This window comes from Aspergillus thermomutatus, assembly GCF_002237265.1.
Source record: "Aspergillus thermomutatus strain HMR AF 39 chromosome Unknown NODE_168, whole genome shotgun sequence".
Classification (NCBI taxonomy): Eukaryota; Fungi; Ascomycota; class Eurotiomycetes; order Eurotiales; family Aspergillaceae; genus Aspergillus; species Aspergillus thermomutatus.
Window position 1 is genome coordinate 356 of NW_020798217.1, and position 22,816 is coordinate 23,171.

General features: G+C 46.0%; 8 protein-coding genes across 8 annotated transcripts; 4 read left to right on the forward strand and 4 right to left on the reverse strand.

Annotated features, from left to right (window-relative positions):
• Positions 1-596: 596 nt before the first annotated feature.
• Positions 597-2,922, reverse strand: CDV56_100309 (ubiquitin-specific protease UBP14; the record flags this gene model as incomplete). Its single annotated transcript, XM_026753928.1, has 4 exons — positions 597-707; positions 766-2,464; positions 2,513-2,786; positions 2,854-2,922. Coding segments are annotated over 4 exons (2,153 nt in total), but the record flags the coding sequence as incomplete, so codon positions are not given.
• A 1,441-nt stretch (positions 2,923-4,363) lies between these two features.
• Positions 4,364-6,506, forward strand: CDV56_100918 (replication factor A subunit protein RFA1; the record flags this gene model as incomplete). The annotated part of the gene is made up of 6 exons (XM_026754537.1): positions 4,364-4,407; positions 4,511-4,662; positions 4,725-4,815; positions 4,866-5,400; positions 5,456-6,351; positions 6,413-6,506. 6 exons carry the CDS (start codon positions 4,364-4,366, stop codon positions 6,504-6,506), a joined length of 1,812 nt encoding a protein of 603 aa, XP_026612526.1.
• Positions 6,507-7,234: 728 nt separating this feature from the next.
• dbp3 (RNA-dependent ATPase DBP3) lies at positions 7,235-8,874 on the forward strand (the record flags this gene model as incomplete). The annotated part of the gene is made up of 3 exons (XM_026754978.1): positions 7,235-8,514; positions 8,569-8,640; positions 8,718-8,874. The coding sequence occupies 3 exons, from the start codon at positions 7,235-7,237 to the stop codon at positions 8,872-8,874; spliced, it is 1,509 nt and encodes a 502-aa protein (XP_026612527.1).
• Positions 8,875-9,022: 148 nt separating this feature from the next.
• Positions 9,023-10,696, reverse strand: CDV56_101622 (uncharacterized protein; the record flags this gene model as incomplete). The annotated part of the gene is made up of 2 exons (XM_026755241.1): positions 9,023-9,881; positions 9,936-10,696. 2 exons carry the CDS (start codon positions 10,694-10,696, stop codon positions 9,023-9,025), a joined length of 1,620 nt encoding a protein of 539 aa, XP_026612528.1.
• An 851-nt stretch (positions 10,697-11,547) lies between these two features.
• Positions 11,548-12,713, reverse strand: CDV56_101967 (OST3/OST6 family protein; the record flags this gene model as incomplete). Its single annotated transcript, XM_026755586.1, has 4 exons — positions 11,548-11,729; positions 11,798-12,153; positions 12,210-12,307; positions 12,369-12,713. The coding sequence occupies 4 exons, from the start codon at positions 12,711-12,713 to the stop codon at positions 11,548-11,550; spliced, it is 981 nt and encodes a 326-aa protein (XP_026612529.1).
• Positions 12,714-13,183: 470 nt separating this feature from the next.
• CDV56_102195 (uncharacterized protein) lies at positions 13,184-14,843 on the forward strand (the record flags this gene model as incomplete). The annotated part of the gene is made up of 3 exons (XM_026755814.1): positions 13,184-13,207; positions 13,263-13,553; positions 13,611-14,843. 3 exons carry the CDS (start codon positions 13,184-13,186, stop codon positions 14,841-14,843), a joined length of 1,548 nt encoding a protein of 515 aa, XP_026612530.1.
• Positions 14,844-16,533: 1,690 nt separating this feature from the next.
• CDV56_102627 (RlmE family RNA methyltransferase) lies at positions 16,534-17,743 on the forward strand (the record flags this gene model as incomplete). Its single annotated transcript, XM_026756246.1, has 6 exons — positions 16,534-16,716; positions 16,773-16,823; positions 16,884-16,910; positions 16,958-17,392; positions 17,446-17,607; positions 17,666-17,743. The coding sequence occupies 6 exons, from the start codon at positions 16,534-16,536 to the stop codon at positions 17,741-17,743; spliced, it is 936 nt and encodes a 311-aa protein (XP_026612531.1).
• Positions 17,744-17,816: 73 nt separating this feature from the next.
• On the reverse strand, positions 17,817-20,432 carry ATG7 (putative autophagy ubiquitin-activating enzyme ApgG; the record flags this gene model as incomplete). The annotated part of the gene is made up of 7 exons (XM_026756412.1): positions 17,817-17,894; positions 18,041-18,400; positions 18,453-18,920; positions 18,976-19,120; positions 19,190-19,980; positions 20,036-20,144; positions 20,242-20,432. 7 exons carry the CDS (start codon positions 20,430-20,432, stop codon positions 17,817-17,819), a joined length of 2,142 nt encoding a protein of 713 aa, XP_026612532.1.
• Positions 20,433-22,816: the final 2,384 nt, after the last annotated feature.

Here is a 22,816-nt window from a genome sequence, read left to right on the forward strand (position 1 = left end):
ACTTATTTTTCCTTTTACTCCTTACTTAATTTACTAGATTATTACTAGATTACTAGAAGCTTTTCTTTTTTTTAGTTTTTCTTTAACTCTATAGGGATGTGTTATGGACACACCATAATATATCTAATATTATATATAGTTAAGGTTGCTTATTAACCTTTAATAGTTAGTAAGAGAGAATTAATAACTATCTTCCCCTGAGTATACCATCCCATGTATAGCATGCGCTACCAGCACCTACTAATTATGGTATGCACTAGGTGGTGTTTATTAGGAGGGATAGATCTACTAAATGAATGATAACTCTAATACCTTAGTTAATAAGTTATATTACCAGAATATAGTAGATTTAATCTTATTAGTTTGGAATGCTCTTTAAATTAATAGTCCCCATACCAACTGCAATAATCTAGTGAGATATACTAGACCATGAAACCTCCCCATCAGTACATATGGAAGACACTCACTATGAACATGACATGGTACATTAGTCATTTTTTCCTATCAATAGATCCCATATTACTTGATCTGGATAGACATATGGCCAACGATCTCGTCAAGCTTCAACTCGAGAGAAGAAGTATAGATAGGCAAACCTCTTCATATCCTGAATGTCATCGACTCTCACCACCTTCTCATCATTGAACATAACCCAGGAAGGATTATCCTGGCCCGGCAGCGTCTTCCGTACAAATGCAACATAATGTCTGTTTGCTCATCAGTTGGCAATTTGATAAATCTGATAAAATAAGATCTCCGACTCACCCAGCGTGTACTGATGAACCTTTGTGGCAAACAATGGCCCGAAGTTGGTATCTAGCCGGGGTTTCATGAAACCCAGGAATCTTACTATTACCATGAAGCTGGGAACCAGAGTCACAATCACCACCTTCATATTCAGGCATCTCATCTGGGTGACTAAACACCCAATCGAGAGCTCGATCCACGTCCCCTCCTGTCGCAGCCAGCGCTCTTTTGGCTCGATGCTCATCAATACCCATCTCATTCAGTTGAGCTACCTTCAAAGGATCCTGTAGGGCCATGTTAGCGGGGCTGGTGGCCAGGCTGCCCACAAGCGGTACATCGATATCTGGGTCGTCCATATGAGAGAACAGCCAGTTCATGGCAGCTTCGGTATCTGAATTGCCGGTCGCATGTAGCGCCTTCTCACACCTAATTCTGGGAAAGCCCATAGCGAGAAGCTGGTTTAAGATGTTCTGATCAGGTGAAAACCCACCGTCGGATTGATTGTCTTCCGGTAGGAGATTTTCGCCTTCTTCCTTCATGGAGCCAACATACGGGCTGAAATCCACTGGTTCGTCGCTGACATCCACTGGGATATCCAATTTTCTCGGAACCCAATTAACGACTTCGAATCGTCGGGCATTAAGCACTAATTCCTGCGGCAATGTCCTGAATGAGGAACGCTTCGAAAACCCATCGCTGCTTCCACAGGAGGGACAGCTGAGCTCAACCATCTCTTCAGCAGTGAAAACGTCAAGACAATCATAGAGAGTCACTGATTCGAACTCCGCAGATGGGTCCGTGCTATCAGTGCTCAGCTGTCGACGCACGGGAACAGGAATAGAGACATTATCTTGCTCATCTATTCTGTAACGAACTCCTTTGCAGGACAGACACTGCAGACGCTGCTCGACAGCGAACCGAAAACTTTCAATGGGATTGCCTCCGCCCTCGGGGCTTTGGGAGCGTTGAATTAGCTTGAACAAGTGGAGTAGGAATTCAAATGCATCTTGTTGTCTCATGGTTGAGAACTCTTCATGACCACGACCGATAAGATATTTGAACATTGTTGGCGCTAACCCTTTTTGATGGGGAACCTCGGGAGAATCAGGCGAGGCAACCACATCTGCATTGGGCTTTGAGTAACGCCCAGAAAGAACGCCATCAGCGAGCTTTCTCATCTGCGTCTCGAAGTCCTGAGCAGGTTGTTGAGATAAAGGTGGCTCTTCGTTGCTATGATGGTATCTCCTTTGGACCTCCGGCGAGGAAAAGAGGCATTGTACCACGCTCGAAAGATAGCAGCTATTTCCTAGATTGGACAAACCCGTAAACCCAGGACCGAATATCGGGGTCAGTTCGTGACCATCTGCAGATGTGGTTGAGAACTCCCATCTCATGTTATGTTCAACTTGCATCTCCATGAGACTTTTCTCTGTTTTTTCGCGCGCGCTCAAATTGATTCCCCAATGAGCAAGATGAGCAGCAAGGTCCGGGTCTGTCCTTTCTTCATTGCACTTGTAGCAGTAAATATCCGCACTACCATCAGCAGTTATTGAGCCAAGCTTGACGGCGACAGCATGGGAAGTCGAGTCAGAATGCGCAAGCGCGTGTGAATTTCCTCCCAGCCCCCCGAACTGGCTGCGTCCGCAACCAAGGTTACCACATTCTAAACAAAGCCAGAGGTTCTCTTTCAGAGTACACATGGTGCACTGACTCAGCTCTGCGTATCTTGGTTAGCAGCAAATTGGGCCCGCGAGGACAAACGTACCTTGAGACTCTATCTGCTTAGGTTTTTGTTGTACCAAGCAAAGCGTATGCTCGCATGGGACGAACTCTTGCTCCCAGGCTTTGATCTCTTCTCTCTTAGAGAAAGTCATGGCCTTCATTACCCCATCTACCACGACTGCAAGGTTGCCACTGGATGCATCAATGTCATCCAAGCGGCACTCATAACAAATGACTCGTATTGCTGTGTCGTAGCGATCTTCATCCGTCTCTGCAGCAATCGCGAGCTTTGAGACTTTGTGTGGAGGTTCGCCACGCTATTATCCTATGTTACCATGACACTGAACATTGTACGCATTGCGAGTAGGCATGACCTGAACGTACCTGTATCTTCTTTCGCGACCTCTTGATGTTCAGTGCTAAAGGATGGCCAAACCGCTTGTAATGAAGCATGGCATGGTTTCGATCTCCTGTACAACCGCCGTTGAAACAAAAGAGGCATACATTTAGGCCAGTTTCATCATCCTTAGTAAGATTAGCCCTTGCTGAAGATGCCAAGAATGAAACAAGCGACGAACCACAGAGTCAAAACATTGTGTACAATCTTCGCGATAGACAGCTTGGGATTCAGATGGCGGCCGCAAAGCTTTCAGAGTCTGAATTAGTAGTTGGCTAGAATCTGGACTTTATGTACTTACCTTGCGAGTCGGTATGAAGGCAATGACCCATTCTCTGTCTCCGATAATAATCTTTACTCGATCGACATTAGCTATAATTGACGAATCATCAAGTCAAGAGGAGCGAGCAACTGACTTCTGATGAATTTATAGCAAGATGTAGAACAAATTGTGCTTTTTTATTGGTTTGGTGAAAAGTGTGTAGATTAGTGAGCAGTGACGTGAGGGGATCTAACAGACGACTATGTACTTTACCTCCGAGCGCCACCTTGCAGCATTCTTATCAAGGTGTGGGGTAGCCTGATCAATTAAACAATCAACACGCCACTACCTTACTAATGATCATAATAATAATGATAAAGTTGAATTATTGGTGCTAGACAGTTTATGATTATTTTGTCCCTGGCAGGCTTGTCCTAGATCAGCTAATCATTATCCTAATCCAGTTGATCTTTAAAAAAATTCCCTATTTTAATCGTTTCTTACTCCAAGCTTGTGGTCTTCAATATTCTGGAGAGTGATCCCATTCATTCTTTGTATGTCTCAAGGATATTTAAAGAATATTAAAACTTTTACATTGATTTCATTGATTATTGTCTGAAAAAGGACTGCTAAATGCTAGTAATCTTAGCTGACCATTTCATATATAGATTTAACTGGAAACTAATAAACTTCTGCCTTTCAGTGAGCTCCATAGAGAATGTACCTTAAAAGAAATAGAGAAGGCAGATGCCTAGGTAGTGTAGGTAACCATTGCTAAATGCTAAGGTAGGTTAGCTGCAACTCGGGTAATTAATACCTAATATTACCTTAAATGCTGATTGTGTGAATACCTTGTACCTTGCACCAACTGGCTTAAGGTATGTACTAGTACCAGCTACCAAGGCTACAGCGGGTCCTATCAGAGAGGGGAATGAATTGGGGCATAACGCCTCGCCACTCAACGCGTCAGGGATGTTTTACACACGAAATGACACGCGTTGAACCAATGTCTATTGCCTAAGTGTTTTCACTCATATCTTCAACATCTTCATACTTCTTCTGGCATCAGCTTCAGCACAAGTGAATACCACAGAGTAGGTTCAAAAGTGGCCTAGTACTTGAATACCTGCTTTTGTTTCATGCACAAGCCAGCTACTAAAATAATTTACACATATTTTCCACTATTCTCATTTTAACATCCGGTTACGAGCAATCCAGCAGCAATTGCTTGCGCTATGGCTCTCGATGCAGCATCCCAAATCTCAGTCGGGGCACTCAGGTATACGCGAGCTCTTTTTTCTTATCCCTGCCAGCAGACCATTCTTTCTCATTCCCTCTGTTGGCATGTCAGGTACGGCAAGGATTTACTGATAGGTTTGTAGTGCCATCTTCGATGAAACCAAACCCCAGATCAATGAACCCATCGTTCAGTGTGTTCAGATTAAGCCCTTGCCTCCTCAACCGAACCATCCAGAGCGGTACAGAGCCGTGTTCAGTGATATCTCGAATTATGTTCAGACCATGCTTGCAACCCGTGAGTAGAGAGAACCGGTGATGAATTGTCATCTAAGTACTAATTAATACGATGGATGGCAGAGGCGAATCCGTTCGTAACGAGTGGAATGCTCAGGAAGGGGTGTTTCGTTCGTTTGAAGTCATTTCAAGCAAATTCCGTCAAGGGGAAAAAGTTTTGGATCCGGAAACCCCAAATTACATACTCGACTAATATCATCATAGGATTCTCATAATATTGGATCTCGAAGTCTTGCAGGAACTCGGCGAAGCAGAGAAAATTGGAGAACCAAAACCATTGGAAAACAAGGCGGAAGAGGATGAAAAACCTCAACCCACCACAATCTCCAGCAGTGGATTCTATGGCTCCAAGGTTCAAAATCAGCGAGGGGAGCCTCGCGTACAGCCTACACGTTCCTCTTTGACATCGAGCCATGCGACCATCTATCCAATCGAAGCTATCTCTCCTTATTCACATAAATGGACGATTAAGGCGCGTTGTACGAGCAAATCAACAATCAAAACCTGGCACAACAGAAACTCAGAGGGTAGGCTATTTAGCGTCAACTTACTCGATGATAGTGGTGAAATCCGTGCCACTGGATTCAACGAGCAGTGCGACCTGCTCTATGATGTTTTCCAGGAAGGAAGCGTGTACTATATATCGAGCCCCTGCCGGGTTCAGATTGCCAAGAAGCAGTTTACCAATCTGAACAATGACTACGAACTCACTTTTGAAAAAGATACAGTTGTGGAAAAGGTCAGTAAATTTCTTAAGCGCAGTTGCATCAGATGGGCTTATATTTTTGGTCTAGGCAGAGGATCAGAGCGATGTTCCGCAAGTGCGGTTCAATTTCACCACCGTGGGGGATCTACAGTCCGTTGAGAAGGATACCACCATTGACATCATTGGGGTGCTGAAAGAAGTCGGGGAGACTACTCAAATCGTATCGAAGGCGACGAGCAAGCCCTATGACAAGCGAGAGCTTACCTTGGTCGATAGCTCAGGTTTTTCTGTTCGTCTAACCATCTGGGGCTCCACAGCATTGAATTTCAATGTCATGCCCGAGTCTGTGATTGCTTTCAAGGGCGTCAAAGTCTCAGATTTTGGAGGACGAAGTCTGAGTCTGTTGAGTTCTGGCTCAATGACTGTCGACCCTGACATAGAAGAAGCTCACCGTCTTAAGGGTTGGTATGATGCTCAAGGCAGGCACGAGACATTCACGTCACATGCCGCAATGTCCAATGCATCCTCGTCTGCAATGAGATTGGATCGCTTGAAAACAATCGCACAAATACGCGAGGAACAACTCGGGATGTCAGAAGATGCAGTCTACTTCTCGCTGAAAGGGACTGTTATTTACATAAAGCAAGACAACATGTGCTACCCTGCTTGCCTCTCCGAAGGGTGCAACAAAAAAGTGACAGAACTTGACCCCGGCCAATGGCGGTGCGAAAGCTGTGATAAAACTCACCCACGTCCAGAGTATCGCTACATCATGCTCATCAATGTCAGCGACCATACTGGCCAGCTCTGGCTCAGCTGCTTTGATGAGGTTGGGAGGCAGTTAATGGGCACGTCTGCGGATCAGTTGATGGATCTTCGCCAAAATGGAGAAAAGGCTGCTGGAGACATCTTCCAGGAAGCTAATTGCCGAACTTGGAACTTCAGATGTCGGGCTAAGCTTGATCATTTCGGAGATCAGCAACGGTAAGCATCTGCTATTGGGGGTTACCAAGAATGAACCTACCGCTAATGACCTTTTAATTAGCATCCGCTATCAAGTATCGACGGTCAAACCTGTCAACTACTCGGAGGAAGCATCTCGTCTCACGGATCTGATCAATTCATATAGCCTTTCTTGACAGTCCTTCGATTGATTGTGAATTTGCCTTTCCTGGCCAAGTTCGATCCTTCCGGGGCTATACGTGTTACGTGCACAATTTCAGCCTTATGCATAAGTGTATAACGTCGTTCCGCCTTAATCTCAAAGATTATGACTCGACTCCCTGGTTAGAGGTTTGCAAGGTCTCGCAAATCACATATGCCCTCCTTGGGTCATTGGGAAGGGCAACGCATACGAGGGGTATGAAATTGAACCAAGCTACGTTATTTAGGTACCCAAGCTGCCATTCCTAGGTGATTTTTCATAACGATCAGCCTTGTACTCCACACCAGGAATATAGTCTTTGTCAGTTTGGGAGCTTGCCCATAATGACCTGCTCTATTTCTTTGATGTTTTCCCTTACAATATGACGGGAATTACAGCAGTCTTTGGTTAGTGGACTATCTAGTCCAGTCATATAATTGAGTTCTTGTAGCAGTAGTAGTATGTAGAGGTGGAGTAACATTTATATTGGCGGCGTCGATCGGCAGAATAAAATTGTCACAATTTTACTCCGTACTGGCACTCCCATATTTTTCTCTCTCCCCCCGACAGCATCTCTTTACACATTATACGATTCTGCACAGTTTACATTTCTCACTCTTGTGAGATTTTGTCTTTTATCTCCCATATTTATCGATTATCTATTTGGTCTTTTCTCATTCGCAGGTTTCGGAAACTGAAGAAAGGCCGGAACAGAAAGTGATCATGACCAAGCGTGTCCACAACGAAGGTGGCGATTACCGGCCCAAGAAGAGATCCAAGAATGAAAGAAATGGAGACGAGTCGAAGGTCTCATCTGCCGAAGCTATTAGAAATGAACTTGATCCTATGCCAGATGTTACCTACGTCCAGTCACCAGCCCTAGGTGATCTTTCTCAGACTGAGATAGACCAGTTTCTCGCGAAGCATTGCATTAAAGTGACAGATCCCTCGGAAGCACCGGCTCTTCGCCCCATAATTTCATTTTCTCACCTCCCTAGCAGCTCCAGCAAGATTTATGACCCATTGAGCTCTTTCTCATCTCCGACACCTATTCAATCTGCAACATGGCCCCTACTATTCGCCGGTCGGGATGTCATAGGTATTGCAGAGACTGGAAGCGGGAAGACTTTGGCTTTCGGCTTGCCATGTATCAAGAAAATTCTGGATTCAGGAAAGGTCAAGCGAAAACATGCACGACCTGCAGCGGTCATCATTTCACCAACCAGGGAGCTTGCAATGCAGATATATGATCAGGTCTCGAAATTCGGAGCCTCTGTGGACATCAGAGTAGCATGTATTTATGGGGGTGTGAAGAAAGACGAACAGCGCGAGGCCCTCAAAACTGCAGCTATCGTTGTTGCCACCCCTGGTAGACTAAAAGATCTTCAAAACGATGGCTCCGTGGATCTCGGAAAGGTCCAATATCTGGTCTTGGACGAGGCAGATCGCATGCTGGACAAGGGTTTCGAACAGGATATAAAAGACATCATCCGCTCCACACCAGATTCAAAACGCCAAACCGTTATGTTCACTGCAACTTGGCCTCCGAGCGTCAGAGACCTGGCGGCTACTTTCATGACTTCAGCTGTGACTGTCACCATTGGTGGTGATCCTTCCGCCGATCCGCGTGCCAATACAAGGATTAAACAGGTGGTCGAGGTTGTGAAGCCTCAGGAGAAAGAGTCTAGACTTGTGCAGTTGCTCAGTCGCTCTCAGCGAGGCGCAGCAGTTTCCGATAAGGTTCTAGTCTTTTGCTTGTACAAGAAGGAAGCAGTTCGGGTCGAGAGACTTTTGAGAAACAAGAATTTCAAAGTCGCAGGGATACATGGAGACTTGAACCAGCACGAAAGATTTAAAAGTCTGGAGGCATTCAAAACCGGGGCGGCTACTGTACTTGTTGCCACCGATGTGGCAGCTCGTGGTCTTGACATACCGTCAGTCAAATTGGTTATCAATGTCACTTTTCCTCTAACGGTCGAGGACTACGTACATCGAATTGGAAGGTAAGGAATTATACTCCCTCTCGGCTGAAATGTGGTTAATTCGAGTTTGAATAGAACCGGGCGTGCCGGAGCTGATGGCCATGCCATTACTCTCTTCACAGAAACTGATAAAGCCCAGTCTGGCGCGTAAGTTCTCAAAACCGTCACCCAGCCTATGTATTTGAGTAGGCTGCTAATGTAGCCATCTTACTAATTAATCACAGGTTGATAAACGTTCTGAGAGCAGCTAAACAAGAAGTACCGGACGCTTTGCTAAAGTTTGGAACAACCGTGAAGAAGAAGCAGCATGGTGCGTACGGTGCATTCTTCAAGGATGTGGATACCAGCAAGTCATCGACAAAGATTGTTTTTGACGAGTGAACTCGTATTACTTCGTCTTGCGGGGTGAGGTGTCCTGCTTCCAGGTTTGACAAGCTCGGGTGTACAATTTCCTCAGATATGTTCTCTCGAAATATAGACTATCATAGAGGGCTGTTAGGGCTCATTCAGATCGTGTCCAACGAGTAACTCACGCTAGAAGGGCGTAGAAGGCGCAAAAAACTGCCGCCTGTACTAGACCAAGAAAACCTCTGTGGAACAGCTCTGGCCTGAGTACTGTGATTGTGGTCATTAGAAAGCCAACAATATAGGTATGAGGACGTAAGCCGAACTCGGTCAACGTTATGTCGTTGCCATGATGGTGCATATACTTCCGTATGAAAGTTAGACTCCAAAATATGCGCACTGCCATGTTGACTATATTGGCGTACACTAAGCCACGAGCGCCGAGGTCGCCAACTCTCAAGAAAAGGTAGGCTGCTAACGCAAAGCACACGGAGAAAGCTCCCATCCAGCCCGTCTGTGATCGAAGCTCCGAACCATTAGCAGCGGACGAGACAAAGGCCTCTGTTATGCCATTGAATGCCAAGAAAGGTATATAGAAGCAATAAAGAGAAAGTAGGCGATAGACTTCAAAACCAGCCCATTCTGTACCACCTAATAGGTGAAGTATCTGCTTGATTATGACGGGGCTCAAAGGAAAGATGAGAGCAGAGAGAATTCCGTACGCTTTCATGACATCGGTAAGATGCGTTTTAGCAGCCTCGATGTTGCTCGATTCATCTCCGTTTGAGTCACTTAGACCCAGCAGTGACGAAAAAAGGGTGCGAGAACTCTCCTCAATTGGCTGGAAAAGGATGCGAGCTATAAGACCCCCATAATTAGAAGCGAGGAAATATATACCTTGATCTTCCAAACTTGACATTGCGGCAAGCATCATGGCGTCCCCTTGAGTGAGCAAATGCTTGACCACCGATTGGAAGAAGAGATTTGTAGATAGAGAGATCAACTGCGACGAGAACATGCCCACGAAATAAACGGACTTATCCCTTGGACCTGTTATCATGGCTGAGTCCTATTTGATAAGAATCGCCTCCACATACCTTGTTCTAATGCGACTGGGCAGAAACGAGAAATGCTGCCATCCGCTCGTCGCGTTTGACAGAGCTGCAGAGTAGCCGCAGAGAAGCACCAAGGCATAAGACAGATGACCGAGTGCAAACGGAAGTATACCGACATTGTTTCCATTCCAAGACGCCCAGATAAATAGACCACACATTGTTAGACTCTTTACAAATGCCGCTGCCATTTCAACGGTTGCCCTAGTCTTGTAGAGCGTATATCTCTGGACTACAGCAAAGAAAGGTTCAGTGCATAGCTCTAAGATCGACGCGAGACAGACGATAGCCACACTGCTGTGATAGAAAGACGTTTGAGCAACCTGCTCAGCAGCAAATTGTATGTAGGAAGTACCGAACAAGATAGCCAACGCGATTCCAATCCCAAGGCTGAGATAGGACATGTTCACTATTGATTGAGTTGCCATAGATTGAGCTTCGATTTCCTTGTCGCAAGCCATGCGCGACTTCTCTTGTCTGTTGATGTCGGGGAATGAAAGCGAATCCAGAGGCTGTCTCTGAATGGCTAATCTGATGGCCTCCCGAGAGAAGTATAAAATCGTAACCATGAACAACTCGAGTTGAGTTGCTACTCCCAGAGTCGCCGGTGATAGGTTCCTCAGGACCAATTGATTCGCAACAAAGGTGAACAGCCGCGAAACCAACTGGATCATGACCAAAAGTGTAGTCCCCGACACTGATGATGCCAAAGCTCTTCTAGTGTGAGGTCTATCCGGCTTGGACATGATGGCATGCTTTCTGCACGTCTCAGATGAGCTTTTTCGACCTGGAAGTGTTATATCGAGCCGGGACCGATCGATTGTGCGGATGACGAAGGTTGAAACTCAATCGTGAGATATACAAGTATGACCTAAGACAAAAACTGCGGGCTTATGCCTTCTTCAGGCACGTGTGGTGCTTGAGCAGAACCAAGATAAGAGGTAGCGCGATTTTGACCACCACATATGTCCTCTATCTAGCCGCAGCCGCAGAAGTAGTGTGAGTGAACCACACCGGGTCCGCATATCCATAGGAGCCTGTAGACATCATGACTGCAAACACTCTACCCTACACATTTTATGATATGAATTCTTCCAGTATTTCCCTGGCCTTAAATGAAGATGAAAAAGCTCCTAGTGTATGTACCAATGTACGGAGTACTTACTGAATAGATCTTTGTGACTGCGCGGATTCGAGACCTTTTGCTTCTCTTGCGTTCTAGGATTATTACTTCATTTTGCAGGCTATCATGTCATCTATCCATTGAATGGTCTTTTCCTCTCTCATCAAAAAAGCAGACTCTTCTGCATAAGAATGGTACCCTGATTGTGAAGACTAAGGTCGCTAAGATGTTTTTCTGAGGGGGGAAAGCCACGAGCTCCTTCGAGTAGTCGCAGTGCAGGCTGATGCAAAGTAGATAAGCGTTCAATATCCGGAAACACCATCAAGGAGAAAGTCGATCTCAACAATCCATCCACCGAAGAATGCTTCCGCAGGTGACTTACTACACCTGAATCAGGCTCTTCTGCTTCAAGAATATCGCACCAATGGGTGAAAGGACTAGGATCATTGGACCCAGGCTGGTGATGTCGGAAAATTAAAAAGGGGGAAGGTAGAAAGGATATCCGCCATTTTTCGTCTTGAAGACGTTGAGGAGGAAGCTGTACATACAGAGCAGTACGCCTGCCCAGATTACGACGGCCAGTTGCTGTGCCTTCTTGTCTGCCATGCGAGGGACCTTCATGGAAAGAGCAATCGCCGCAAATGATAGAACAGCGTCTGTAACCACAGTGAATCATCAGTATGTGTGTGGACATGGACCTGTCTCCAAAATGTGAATGACTTACAAATGGCAGCGACAATTTGCGTTTCCATGCCGAATTGGTTAGAGAATCCACCAGCGAAATAACTAATACCTCCCTTGCCATCACCTACGACGTAAGGTACTTTGCGGATATGATTGAACATGTGGCCACTGGTGAACAGCAAGATAGCAATCAGGCTAAAACCGGCCCACAAATTTCGGTTTCTTATGATTGGCATGGCGTACGGAGACAAAACCGTGAACAAAGTTATCACACCCATGAGGATGGTGATTGCAGAGATAATTCGCATGTAATTGATTGGGCGGACGAGAGGGGGTTTTGAGCCTTCCGGAAGATGTCGGCTGATCCATGTGTAGAGTTGGTCGGCAGATATTGGGCTAGACGTCTTTCATTAACACAGAGAACTCGTGTGGCAGACCCAAGAGACCCTTACCCACTGAAGTCGAATCTTACGGGGGCATTGTCAACCTTGGCAAAGGGGCCGACGGTGGGAGGAAACAAGAGAAGGACGGGCGCAGTTTGAAGCATCAGCTGATACCTCGTTGGATTAGCTGAACAAGCTCAGGGGCTTCAGGAAAAATTCTTCTTATACCTTCTGGAAGATCTCCTTGCCATTACTGAAATCCAGAGTAGCGAGGAGCAACTTAAGATCGTCTGACTTAGAGCCCTTATTCCAACTCCGTGCAATGAGGTCCCACTCCGGCTGGAACTCGCGACATAGGACGCAACCATAACGAGCATCAGTAGCTGTCAGAAGAACCGCGACGTGAAAGTCGCGAGGCTTCGAGGTCAAGTCATCATACGTAACATCTGTCAATTCAATTGGCGCGACACGAGAGATTGATTTGTATTTCTCGTACTTATCAAGGTCTGAGGACATGCAAAGCGCACTCGTCGCAATGCAAAGGAAAGAGATGATAAGAGAATTGAGTTTCATTTTCTCCAGGGTCTAGAAGAATAGCTCATTGAAGATGCTTTGTTGAGCTGAATGTGAAGATAAATCTGAAAAAAACACAGTGAATGATCGATCCGCAATGATCGGTGGTCATTATCCGATGTCTGTGTAGGAGGTATTTCGTAGATGTATGGCGCACTCGACAAATACGCAATCGCTTTAGTCCAACTTAAGAGAGTCCAGGTGTCCACAACTTCGGGAGCTTCCGAGCTAATTTTTCCGTGGAAACTTGAAACACGCGTGTCGGCCACTGCCGGGAACAACAGTTACCGACCTTGATAACAGATAAAGTGATAATGATATAGATACCGACTGCTTCCTCGGACATGACCACGGACCCAAGGCGAACTAAACTTCATGCCACAATAATACAGTCTTAACGACTCACTTTCCACTATACTTAGTTGTTGTTGATCTCCTTTGCAAGCCCGACATCGAATTTTCTCGCGCAAATGTCGGCACCCAGTTTTGATGATGTATGTATGCTCTACGACCCATGAGATGCAAGTTAATACTTACACGGTTCTTTAGTGCCGGATGGCACTGGCCACAGCACACTATGAGCAAGAATATGAACGAGCAGTAGGGCGGACAACGCATGTTCTGGAAATCGAAAGAGGTCGGGAAATGCGTATGCAGAAAATACTTCTCCAGTTCGAAAATGACAGCCTACACTCGCAGCTAGACGAGATCAGCGGAGAATTGGTCAGAACCAAAGAAGCTGAGTCGAGCCTACGCGTCCAATTCAGTGAAACTCTCAATGAAGTGAATCGCTTAAAGAATATCCTCGCTACCTCGTCACATGAAATAGAGAATCTTCGTGTATGTTGCCCATGGTGCTTTGACCTGGTGGAACATCGCCTCTGACTTTTACGATAGAGCGAACTTGCTTCGCTGGGCAATACTGCTGTTGAATCTAAGAGATTAGTAGACGAGAAAATTCGCCTATCGAAAGAACTTTCCAACTTGCGATTAGAAGCGGAGCGGTTTAGGGCACAAAGCATCTCTTCCCAGAATATTGTCGCCGAAAAACAGGCATTGAGGCGCCAGCTGATTACGGTCGAAGAGCAATTGGAGAATGAAAAGCGCGCCCACGAACGTGCTCAATCCCGAGAGACTCATCAGGCAGGGGAGATTGCCAATTTGTCTTTGAGACTTGAGGAAGCACGTAAGGAACTTGCAGAGCAAATACAAGCTCGGGAACGACAAGAGCGCAGTGCTCGTCAACAAAGGCATGAAAGCGAGGCTCAACGCGCGGCTCTTGAAGAAAGGATCGAAGATCTCAATCGAAAATTGCGGCAAGCCAAAGACCAACTTCAAGAAGCTCAGAGTAATGGTCAACAGCGGCGTAATAATCTCAAAGCGACTGAAAGTCCTCAGTCCCAAGCAAAATCTCGTGCTATTCCTAACCGACCAATGAGCACTCAATTTGTTCCCGCACTGACCATTGCAACGCCTGGAGCGATAAAGTCCTGGAATAAAGGCAAGCAACCAACAGCATTACCTGGCGATAAATCATCTTTCTCAATTACTCCATTTTTGAAACGCATGAGTGAACCGCAAAATTCTTCAGTCAGTTCTGATGACGATTTGAATGAGCTACACCCAGTCACTGTGTGCGCGGGGACACCTAAGAAACTTTCCAGTGACAAAATGAGTATCGCCGAGAATGCAACTATTATCAGTCCACAGCAAGAAGATGAGCTGCTGTCCAGGGAGGCACCGCCTTCAAGGCGGCCAAAGCTGTCCCACCATATTGGTACCAAGTCTAAAATGACCAGAGCAATATCGTCCAGGTCACGCTCTCCACAGACTGATGTCGAAAACCATGCAGAATGTGCCGATGTTTTACTGAACAGGGCCTCTGGTCATGGTCAGATCAAATTGAAGAGGCGTAAACTGGGGTTCCAACGAGATAGGAACTTGTTTGAGGATGAAGAAGACCCGGTCACCCAGGACATCAGAAAGCCAGGGCGTAAACCTGCTCCTGGTCCTGGACGAATTCCCCGAGACGAAATACAGTTAACCGCCCAATCCAGTGTAATGCATGGCCGAGGTTTTGGGGCCCCTACAGGATTCTCCCCGTTAAAGCGAGACAGAAAGAGAATGTAGGCGACTAGTGGGAAGACTTGAGGGAACGTAAAGTGTGTCTATTGCAGTCGTCCTTGATCTTAGTAGGGCTGTACTTTATCATTGCCTATGTTTCTATTGATATTTGTGTAGGCGGATTATCTAGGAGTGGTTTATCGGCAGCTCGTGAAGCCTTCATTTGACGCCAAGTAATATAGATTTGTCTTTCGAGGTTATGAATGTTTCATGTTGAAGGGGTTTCGATATTTGGTTCAATACTTGCATAAGGCGCTGGCCAGCACTCGCTTTGATTGCTGAGGGTTGGACCCATGGCTCTCACATTAAGAACTGTTTGATTTACAGAATGTCCTTTCTTTATTAATGAGGTAAAAAAGCCACCCCTATGTATCAAATCATAGCCTAAATGGTCTAGTAATAGGAGTAACAATGATTAAACTAGTTGCTATGTTACTGAGGGAGTAAGGGTTTGACCATATGTACATTTTAGGGAGTGAAAGTAAGGCAAGAAGGCTAGTTGAGTCATATCTGGGAGATAGGGTACCTTTACATAGAATGCAAAAAGTGTTGTAATCTATCTATGATGTGTAGCTCTAATGTTGCAGCTATTTAGTGTCAATCAATCAACACATAATGTGGAGAGGGAATGCCATGCCATTAATGAAAGGAAACATGGGGTGAAATGATACCTACTTATAATTAGGAGGTTGTTAGGGACACACCCCCCTTCCTTAGGGACACACCCCCCTTCTGTAATTGGTTAGAACCAATGTCATGTGACCCGCACTGGTCGCGCAATCCTAAGTTTTTGATTTACCATATAAAAATAAGAGATAGGAAAACTGTAAGATAGGCTTTGAAAGCGTTCATTTCTCATTGAAATATTCGTTTAGAATCCACTGTTCAGAATTGGATTACCCCCGTCATCTCTGCTGGAATACCTTCATATTCACCGCGGTCTGCCTGCTGCTGACGAGCAACATTGCGGCCGCGGCCACCTTGCTGGCGCCCTTGCTGAGGCTGAGTATCCCCCTTATGCTGATTATCTATGTGATGAAGCCATCTTATACAGTATTTTTCTCTGCATGTTGACTTTTACTATATAAATATAAAGCCTTTGCGTCATTATCTAACAATACCCTAGCATTATGCCCTAGCCCTTATTAAAGCCCTGACACCAATACATTTTTAGCAGTCACATGATGTTGATTCTAACCAATTACAGCAGGGGGGTGTGTCGCTAAGGAAGGGGGGTGTGTCCCTAACAACAACCTATAATTATCATTAAATCCTCTGAGATAGGTATAAGATTTATCACTATTGAAGCTAGTAGCCATTATTTTTATTAATGGATTAGCCAATAGTTCTCCACCCTTATTCCATGTTTTCACATGCCACCTGATACTTCCACTGTACCTTAAGTAGTGTCCTACATTCTGTGAATATTAATACAACTTCTAAGGCACTACCTACTACTATTGAGGGAACATTAGTCATACCAACATTTTTCTACTACTGATACACTCTTTTCCCTTTCGTCGTCACTTCCACCGTTGGGCATGATTAGAATTGCAGGATCTATGTTGCCTCATACCTAATAATCAAGGACGGCTCAATCCAATAATAAGTACCTATATTGATGAGATTCCACTACTCAAAATTTCCCGCAGACACCAATCAAACTGTGTACCTCACAAAGAAAGATTCCAGCACCATGTTCTTTTCGTCCTGCCCAACTAAGACTATAAAACTCGAGATTAGTGATGTATCATCTCTCTTCATATTCAAGAGACATTCATCCTCGAAGAGATGGCAAGCACGTCAAGTCAAGGACCATTTCACAAGAGCTGCAGCAGTACAAGGCTTGAAAAGCCGAGCAGCATTCAAACTATTGCAGGTATGAATAACTCAAAGCCCTATTGCTCATCGTACGCTAAACACGGTATATTCTAGATTGATGAGAAATATCACATCTTCAAGAGTGGGCAAACAGTTGTGGATCTGGTATGCCGCCTCTGTCACTAAGTCTGGGCATCCAGGTCTGACCTCCGTTCTTCTCATCAGGGATACGCCCCTGGCTCCTGGTCTCAGGTTTGCTTAAACTCGCGGAAGTTTTGATATACATCTAACTCTCTCAGGTGGCAGCGACTCGAACTCAACCGAATGGCCGAGTCCTGGGCATAGACATAATCCCAGCACAGCCCCCCAAAGGCGTCTCTACCATACAGGGCAACTTCCTTGCCCCCGGAATCCAGGCATATGTTCGAGAGTTCCTGCGCGATCCTTGTAGAGGCAGGCCGCGTTCTCTTGATCCATGCGACGGAGATGAACACAATAATACGATCTTGAACTCGACCGCTAGCCTAGGGCATTCTAGTGAGTGCGTCGGAACAGATATGGGCAATCCTTCCCAAAGTGATGCTGTGTCGGAGAGAACAGTAGATGTGGTTTTAAGCGATATGTCTGCTCCCTGGTTCCAAACCACCGGCTTCTGGAAACGAAGTCTAAGTGACCCTTATAATAGGATGATGAACACAAGCGGCGTGAATTTTCGAGATCACGCCGGGAGCATGGTACTCCAATCAAATATCCTCAATTTATCGTACGTATTTGACTGACCTGATAGGACCTCTGCCGTGCCGCATTGCAATTCAGCTTTGACACCTTAAGGACTGGAGGTCATCTCGTTTGCAAATTCTATCAAGGAGTCGAGGACAAAGAACTAGAGAGACAGTTCAAAGCACTCTTCCATAGAGTGCACAGGATCAAGCCAGAGTCTTCACGCAATGTACGCGCCGGATATATCGAGTATTGCTATCATCATCACGCACTAACTTTTGTCGCAGGAATCAAGAGAAGCGTACTTTGTTGGCCTCGACAGAAGGAATAATGCGTCGAAAAATGAGGTTCTCATGCAGTCATAGATCAGAACAGATGTAGCTCTCATCTACTTCTCCCGCCCCGCCGTGCGCTCTTGGTATCGGTGATCCCGAATTCCTAGATGATCTCCTCCTCGCTCTCAAGCGAGTCGTCCCACTCGATGTCATCTATCGTTGCTTCTGCCCTTGCTTGGACCTTCTGCTGTGTCAGCCATCCATCCCAAAAGAAATCGCCTTGTTGACGGCCAGTGTCAAGAGAAAGAGGTGGGTGTGAGTGGCGCGGACCGGGGAAAGGCAAGACGAGGAAGAGAGAGTAGGTAAAAAATGCTTATTGTGACTGACCTCCTTAAGACCGCTCAACTCCTCCACATATCCGGGTTCGTTCAAGGCTTTTACCACGAAGTCCCAGCCCTGCTCATTGTACGCGTTAATGACATTTATTGAGCAGGCGCTACAACAGTCGTAGCTTCTTCCTATAACCGAAATATTTTCGAAGGACGAAAGAAATCCCCTGATTTGGTGTGGCACCAGACCAAGAGGATGAGGACCGCGGTCATCATTTGGCGAAGCAGCTGGTGCCGCAGCACCTTGAGGGTGCTGTAGAAGCGAAATGAGCAGCTCAACCAATAAGGCCGACGCTATCGCAGCTACTCCTGGTCGAGTAACGGTGCATTGTTGATCAAGTGTCTGGTCTTTTACAGACTAAAAAAAAGTCAGTCGCATTGAGACACGAGCCTTGGGAATGGTGGCTTACGTTCATCGGCGCAACTACGTCATTGCAAAAGTAGCAGCCAAGCTCTAATGTTGGGTCTGAATCGTTTCTGACGCCGTGTCGCATGACCACAAAAGAATCGAATCCAAGTGCTGCATTCATCACAACCTTCCCCGCCGCCTTACCAATGACCGTTGGGAGCCAGCGCGATTCTCTCGTGTCCATGAGGAGGAAAATAACGTCATGGTCATCTACCAGAGCCTTAAGAATACCGAACTCTTTTTGGGTCTTCTCCGTATCTGTGACGGGATGGCCAGCCATTGGCACCGAAAGAACATGCCCCGTAGCCTCAACACCAGGATAGATTTCCGACAGGGCTTGCGCAGCTCGAATTGCCTTTCTAGCGCCCCCTTCCAGGCAGTCTGTAAAGTTGAAAAGTGGCTGCCTCACCGGATTTGAAAAAGATACGTTTCCGTTATCCACAAATGTAATCTTCGTAACCCCCCAAGCCTAGAGGCGAGCAGCTCGGTGAATGGCCGTTCAATAGAAATCTGGGGAGACGTACCATTAAATTCCGAGCAACATAGCTTCCCAACGTACCTGCTCCAAGTAAGAGGCATTTGGTGCGTTTGATTTTCTCGAGATCGAGATTGGGGCTGATCCTCCATTTCATGAGTTTCAGATTGAGATCAACGGACTGATCCGCAAGCCTAATCGTTGCACCGCCGCGTTAGACGCAGATAAATCCATTGAGTGGTAGATCCGTAACCTCAGCTCACCTCTTAGGATTTAGGTACTCTGTGAGGTCCACTAATCTCCCTGCCAGCTTTCCCGCTGGATTCCGTTCCCAGCCAGTTACTTTGGGCGCACCGCTCACTGTGTCAGGAGAACTCGCGGGCTGTGACACCAGCTGAGCTTTCGATTCCACTGTGACTACCATGCTGCGACCCATCTCGCGACGCGTATCGCGATATCTCAAAATCTGGGCTCTTCGTAGACCCCAACGTCGCTTGATGAGAAATAGTAGATTCCTCAGCATCCAACCCGGCGCATCATCGTAATTCGAAGGATCGGCAAAACAAATGAAGCTATCCTCGAAATGCGCCCCATCAAAAAACCCGCTCTCATAACTTGCTAGGGAAGCAATCTTCCAGGTGTGTCCGGCGGTCTGCTGCGAACTCGCCACCGATGTCTCATCAGCTGTTTCGGGCGTCCGTCTGGCATCGTGCCCAGCTCTGTCCTCGAGCTCGCAATACTTCCTTGCGAGGAAAAAGCCTCTCTGACCCGCCTCGACGCTGCGGGACCAGGTCTGCACTGCTTCCACAAGAGTCGAACTTTCAACAGTGGATAGGGCCTTGAATAGTGCCCTATCACTCGATCCAACCGGAGTATCGCCGATAATCTCCCCGGCATTTGCTACAGGAGTCCAGGAAGGAGTTGAATGAAGTGCAGGAAATGCGAACCAGTAGTGGAACTTATACTTCTTGAGATCCGCGAAAGACAGTAAGGTGAAGGAAGATAATTTTGACGGACATAAGTAGATGCTACCGTCCTCTATCGCATCTCGTATCTTTCGGGGATATCATTAGTAAGTTTCATTGAACCTTTTGCGCCGTGAAGCTGACCGTTTGCCCGGCTTGTTGCAACATCTGAGACTTATCAATGTCGCGATATTCTTCAAAAGTATTAAAATTCTTGATCGTCCCTTCGGCTCTGTAATAATCTTCCGGCACCCTAGTGCAATCCATAATCAATTAGCAATCATACCCTCTGGACCCTACATATCGCCATAATTGTAAAAGGAAGTAGAAGTCTCAGACTATGGACTCACTCGTCGCTAGTGAGGGCATTTCCATGTATCTGCATCCGACAAGAATTATTCGGTGCGTCTGTAGGGCGTAGTTCGTACAGACCTAATACTTTGCGAGCGGAGTCATCGAGTTTGTCACGGTCTATCTTCAAAGTTGCTAGAGCTGTGTAGAATGGAAGTTCAATATCCGAGGCAAATGGAGCGTACTGCATTTTGTACGGTTATAATGTTGTGTGGATGTTCTAGGACCCTGAGCACTGTTTCAATGTTTTAATAGGCGAGCTGGAAGCATATCTGGATCAGCTTCTGCTAATAAGGGCTCTGATTATGAGCTGACGAGCCTTAGACTGCTCAGGTGCAAATGTAGCAGATAGTAATACGGAGTAGTAGTACTAATAATAATATATGCCAGCGGGGTTGAGAAGACGGGCAAGGCTAACTTCCCGGATTTATATCTCAAGTACGGAGTAGAGCAACGTGACCTTTCCGCTTATTCTCGATCCCCATCATTCCTGAACAGCTGACCAGGTCAGAAATCATAATGAGCATGGGCTAACCCTATCTTCAATCCGTCATTTCATCCACCAGTCCCAGAAGTCCCGGAAGAATGATGCTTGTTAGATTGAGATAGATCACTGGTAAACTACGTGTATCTACATTGAAATCATGAATGTCAAATAGCCTGATGAACACTACCTTTCCATAGGCACATAACTTAGGAGTGAATAGTAACTTCTTACAAGACCCTAGAGAGCAAACTCAGGAATAGTAAAAATTATCTACCATAAAAAACAATGTAAGGAGGTATAGGATCTAGGAAGGGGATAAGAGGTAGCTACTCACGAAAAGAGGTATCTACTCCATAGAAAGGTAACATAAGAAGAACATCACCTTTCTTGAGCATACCTAAATTATACCTTACCCAGTCTGCCTATCTCACAAGAGGCCCTCGGTCACGGGCAGTACCTACTATCTACTATCTCGTAGATAATCCGTACTGCCTGGCTCCCTTCCTACAGTACCTAGGTACCTAGGTGTCTTTGGTATTTATTAATACTAGGTATTCTGTAGTCCGTACTGTATTTCTGATTTTCCGTTGCCGTCAACTTGCCTCTACCTGGACTCAGATGTTAATATATGCAAATAATAAAGAGGCTACACAGATGTGGGGATGGACACTAATAATAATAAGTACCTATCATCATTATTCATGAGGCTTGAGACTTCCTACCTAAGTTCTCCGTACTCCACTAAGAACATCCTACGCCAGGCTACGCCGTTGATTGTTCAGATCTTTCCCATTATCTGTGGGTACTCCGTACCTCTGGTTATGTCCGATAAAATTGGGGTAGAAAACCAACTAGCCCACTGGTATCAACATCAGCTTCTGATGTGTTAATCGGAGAGGACAAACCATTACCACTGATTGAAAGATCTACCACTTCACACAATTTTTCACCTGTCAGAGCATTCTTTTGCATCTTCCAGTCAGGGTCAAGAAATGCTGATTGGCTTATGTGGAGGTTAGCAGGATTTTTTTGAATCTGATCCTTTCATGACGAAAAAATTCCCACAGTATAATGGACTAATGATACTGGAGTAAAAAGGAATATGCTCAGGCAAGCACGCCATTGCAGATTACCTCATTGAGCATCAAGAGTTCCAACTACTTGAGTTGAACAACAAAAACTACCCTCGGATAACTGATGAGCTAGAAGACGATATTCGGTTACAAGCTTCGGAAATCAGCAACAAGAGGAATAAACCGTCTTCGGAATTCTTATTCGAGAGCGTCGAGTCCCTCCTAGACTTTGCAACGAAAAGATGGAGGGAGCGCTGGGTCACAACGGATATCTGGGATGCTGTGACCATAGAGCGTTTTCTTCAGCGTCCATTTTTCCTCCTAGTGAGCGTTGATGCGCCGGTCAGTCTTCGATGGAAGCGGTTCACAGATAGGTAATTTCCCTGCCAAGACCCTATACTTTCAACACCATATGCCGTATGGAAATATAAAAATTTCACTCCAATTTTAGGTGCCGAAGGAGACAGCTTGATCCCCCGCCACTTGAGAAATTCGTTATATGGAACGATCGGCATCTTTATGATAAAGACATCGGACGCGCCTATCTGACGGATCGTGCGCAAGTGCGATTATTCAACTCATCCTCTTCTCTAGAGGAGCTGCATGCTGCTCTAGAAGCGCTGAATCTCGCTGATGAGCAACGGCTGCGTCCGAATTGGGACCAGTATTTCATGCAACTAGCTTCACTCGCTGCGCAGAGAAGCAATTGCATGAAGAGAAGAGTGGGCTGTGTGCTCGTTAGGGAGCGCCGTGTAATTAGCACTGGATACAACGGGACTCCTCGGCATCTTACCAACTGCAACGAAGGTGGATGTATGAAATCCCCCGAAGGCTTGCAGCTTTTCATTAATTTTCTCGTGCCTTTGAAGAGAAACTTACATCGACCAGGTCCACGGTGCAACCGTGGAGAAGGAGGAGGTGTTGGCCTTTCGACATGCCTTTGTCTTCATGCTGAAGAGAACGCTTTGTTGGAAGCAGGCCGAGAGCGTATACGTGAAGGCTCAATACTCTATT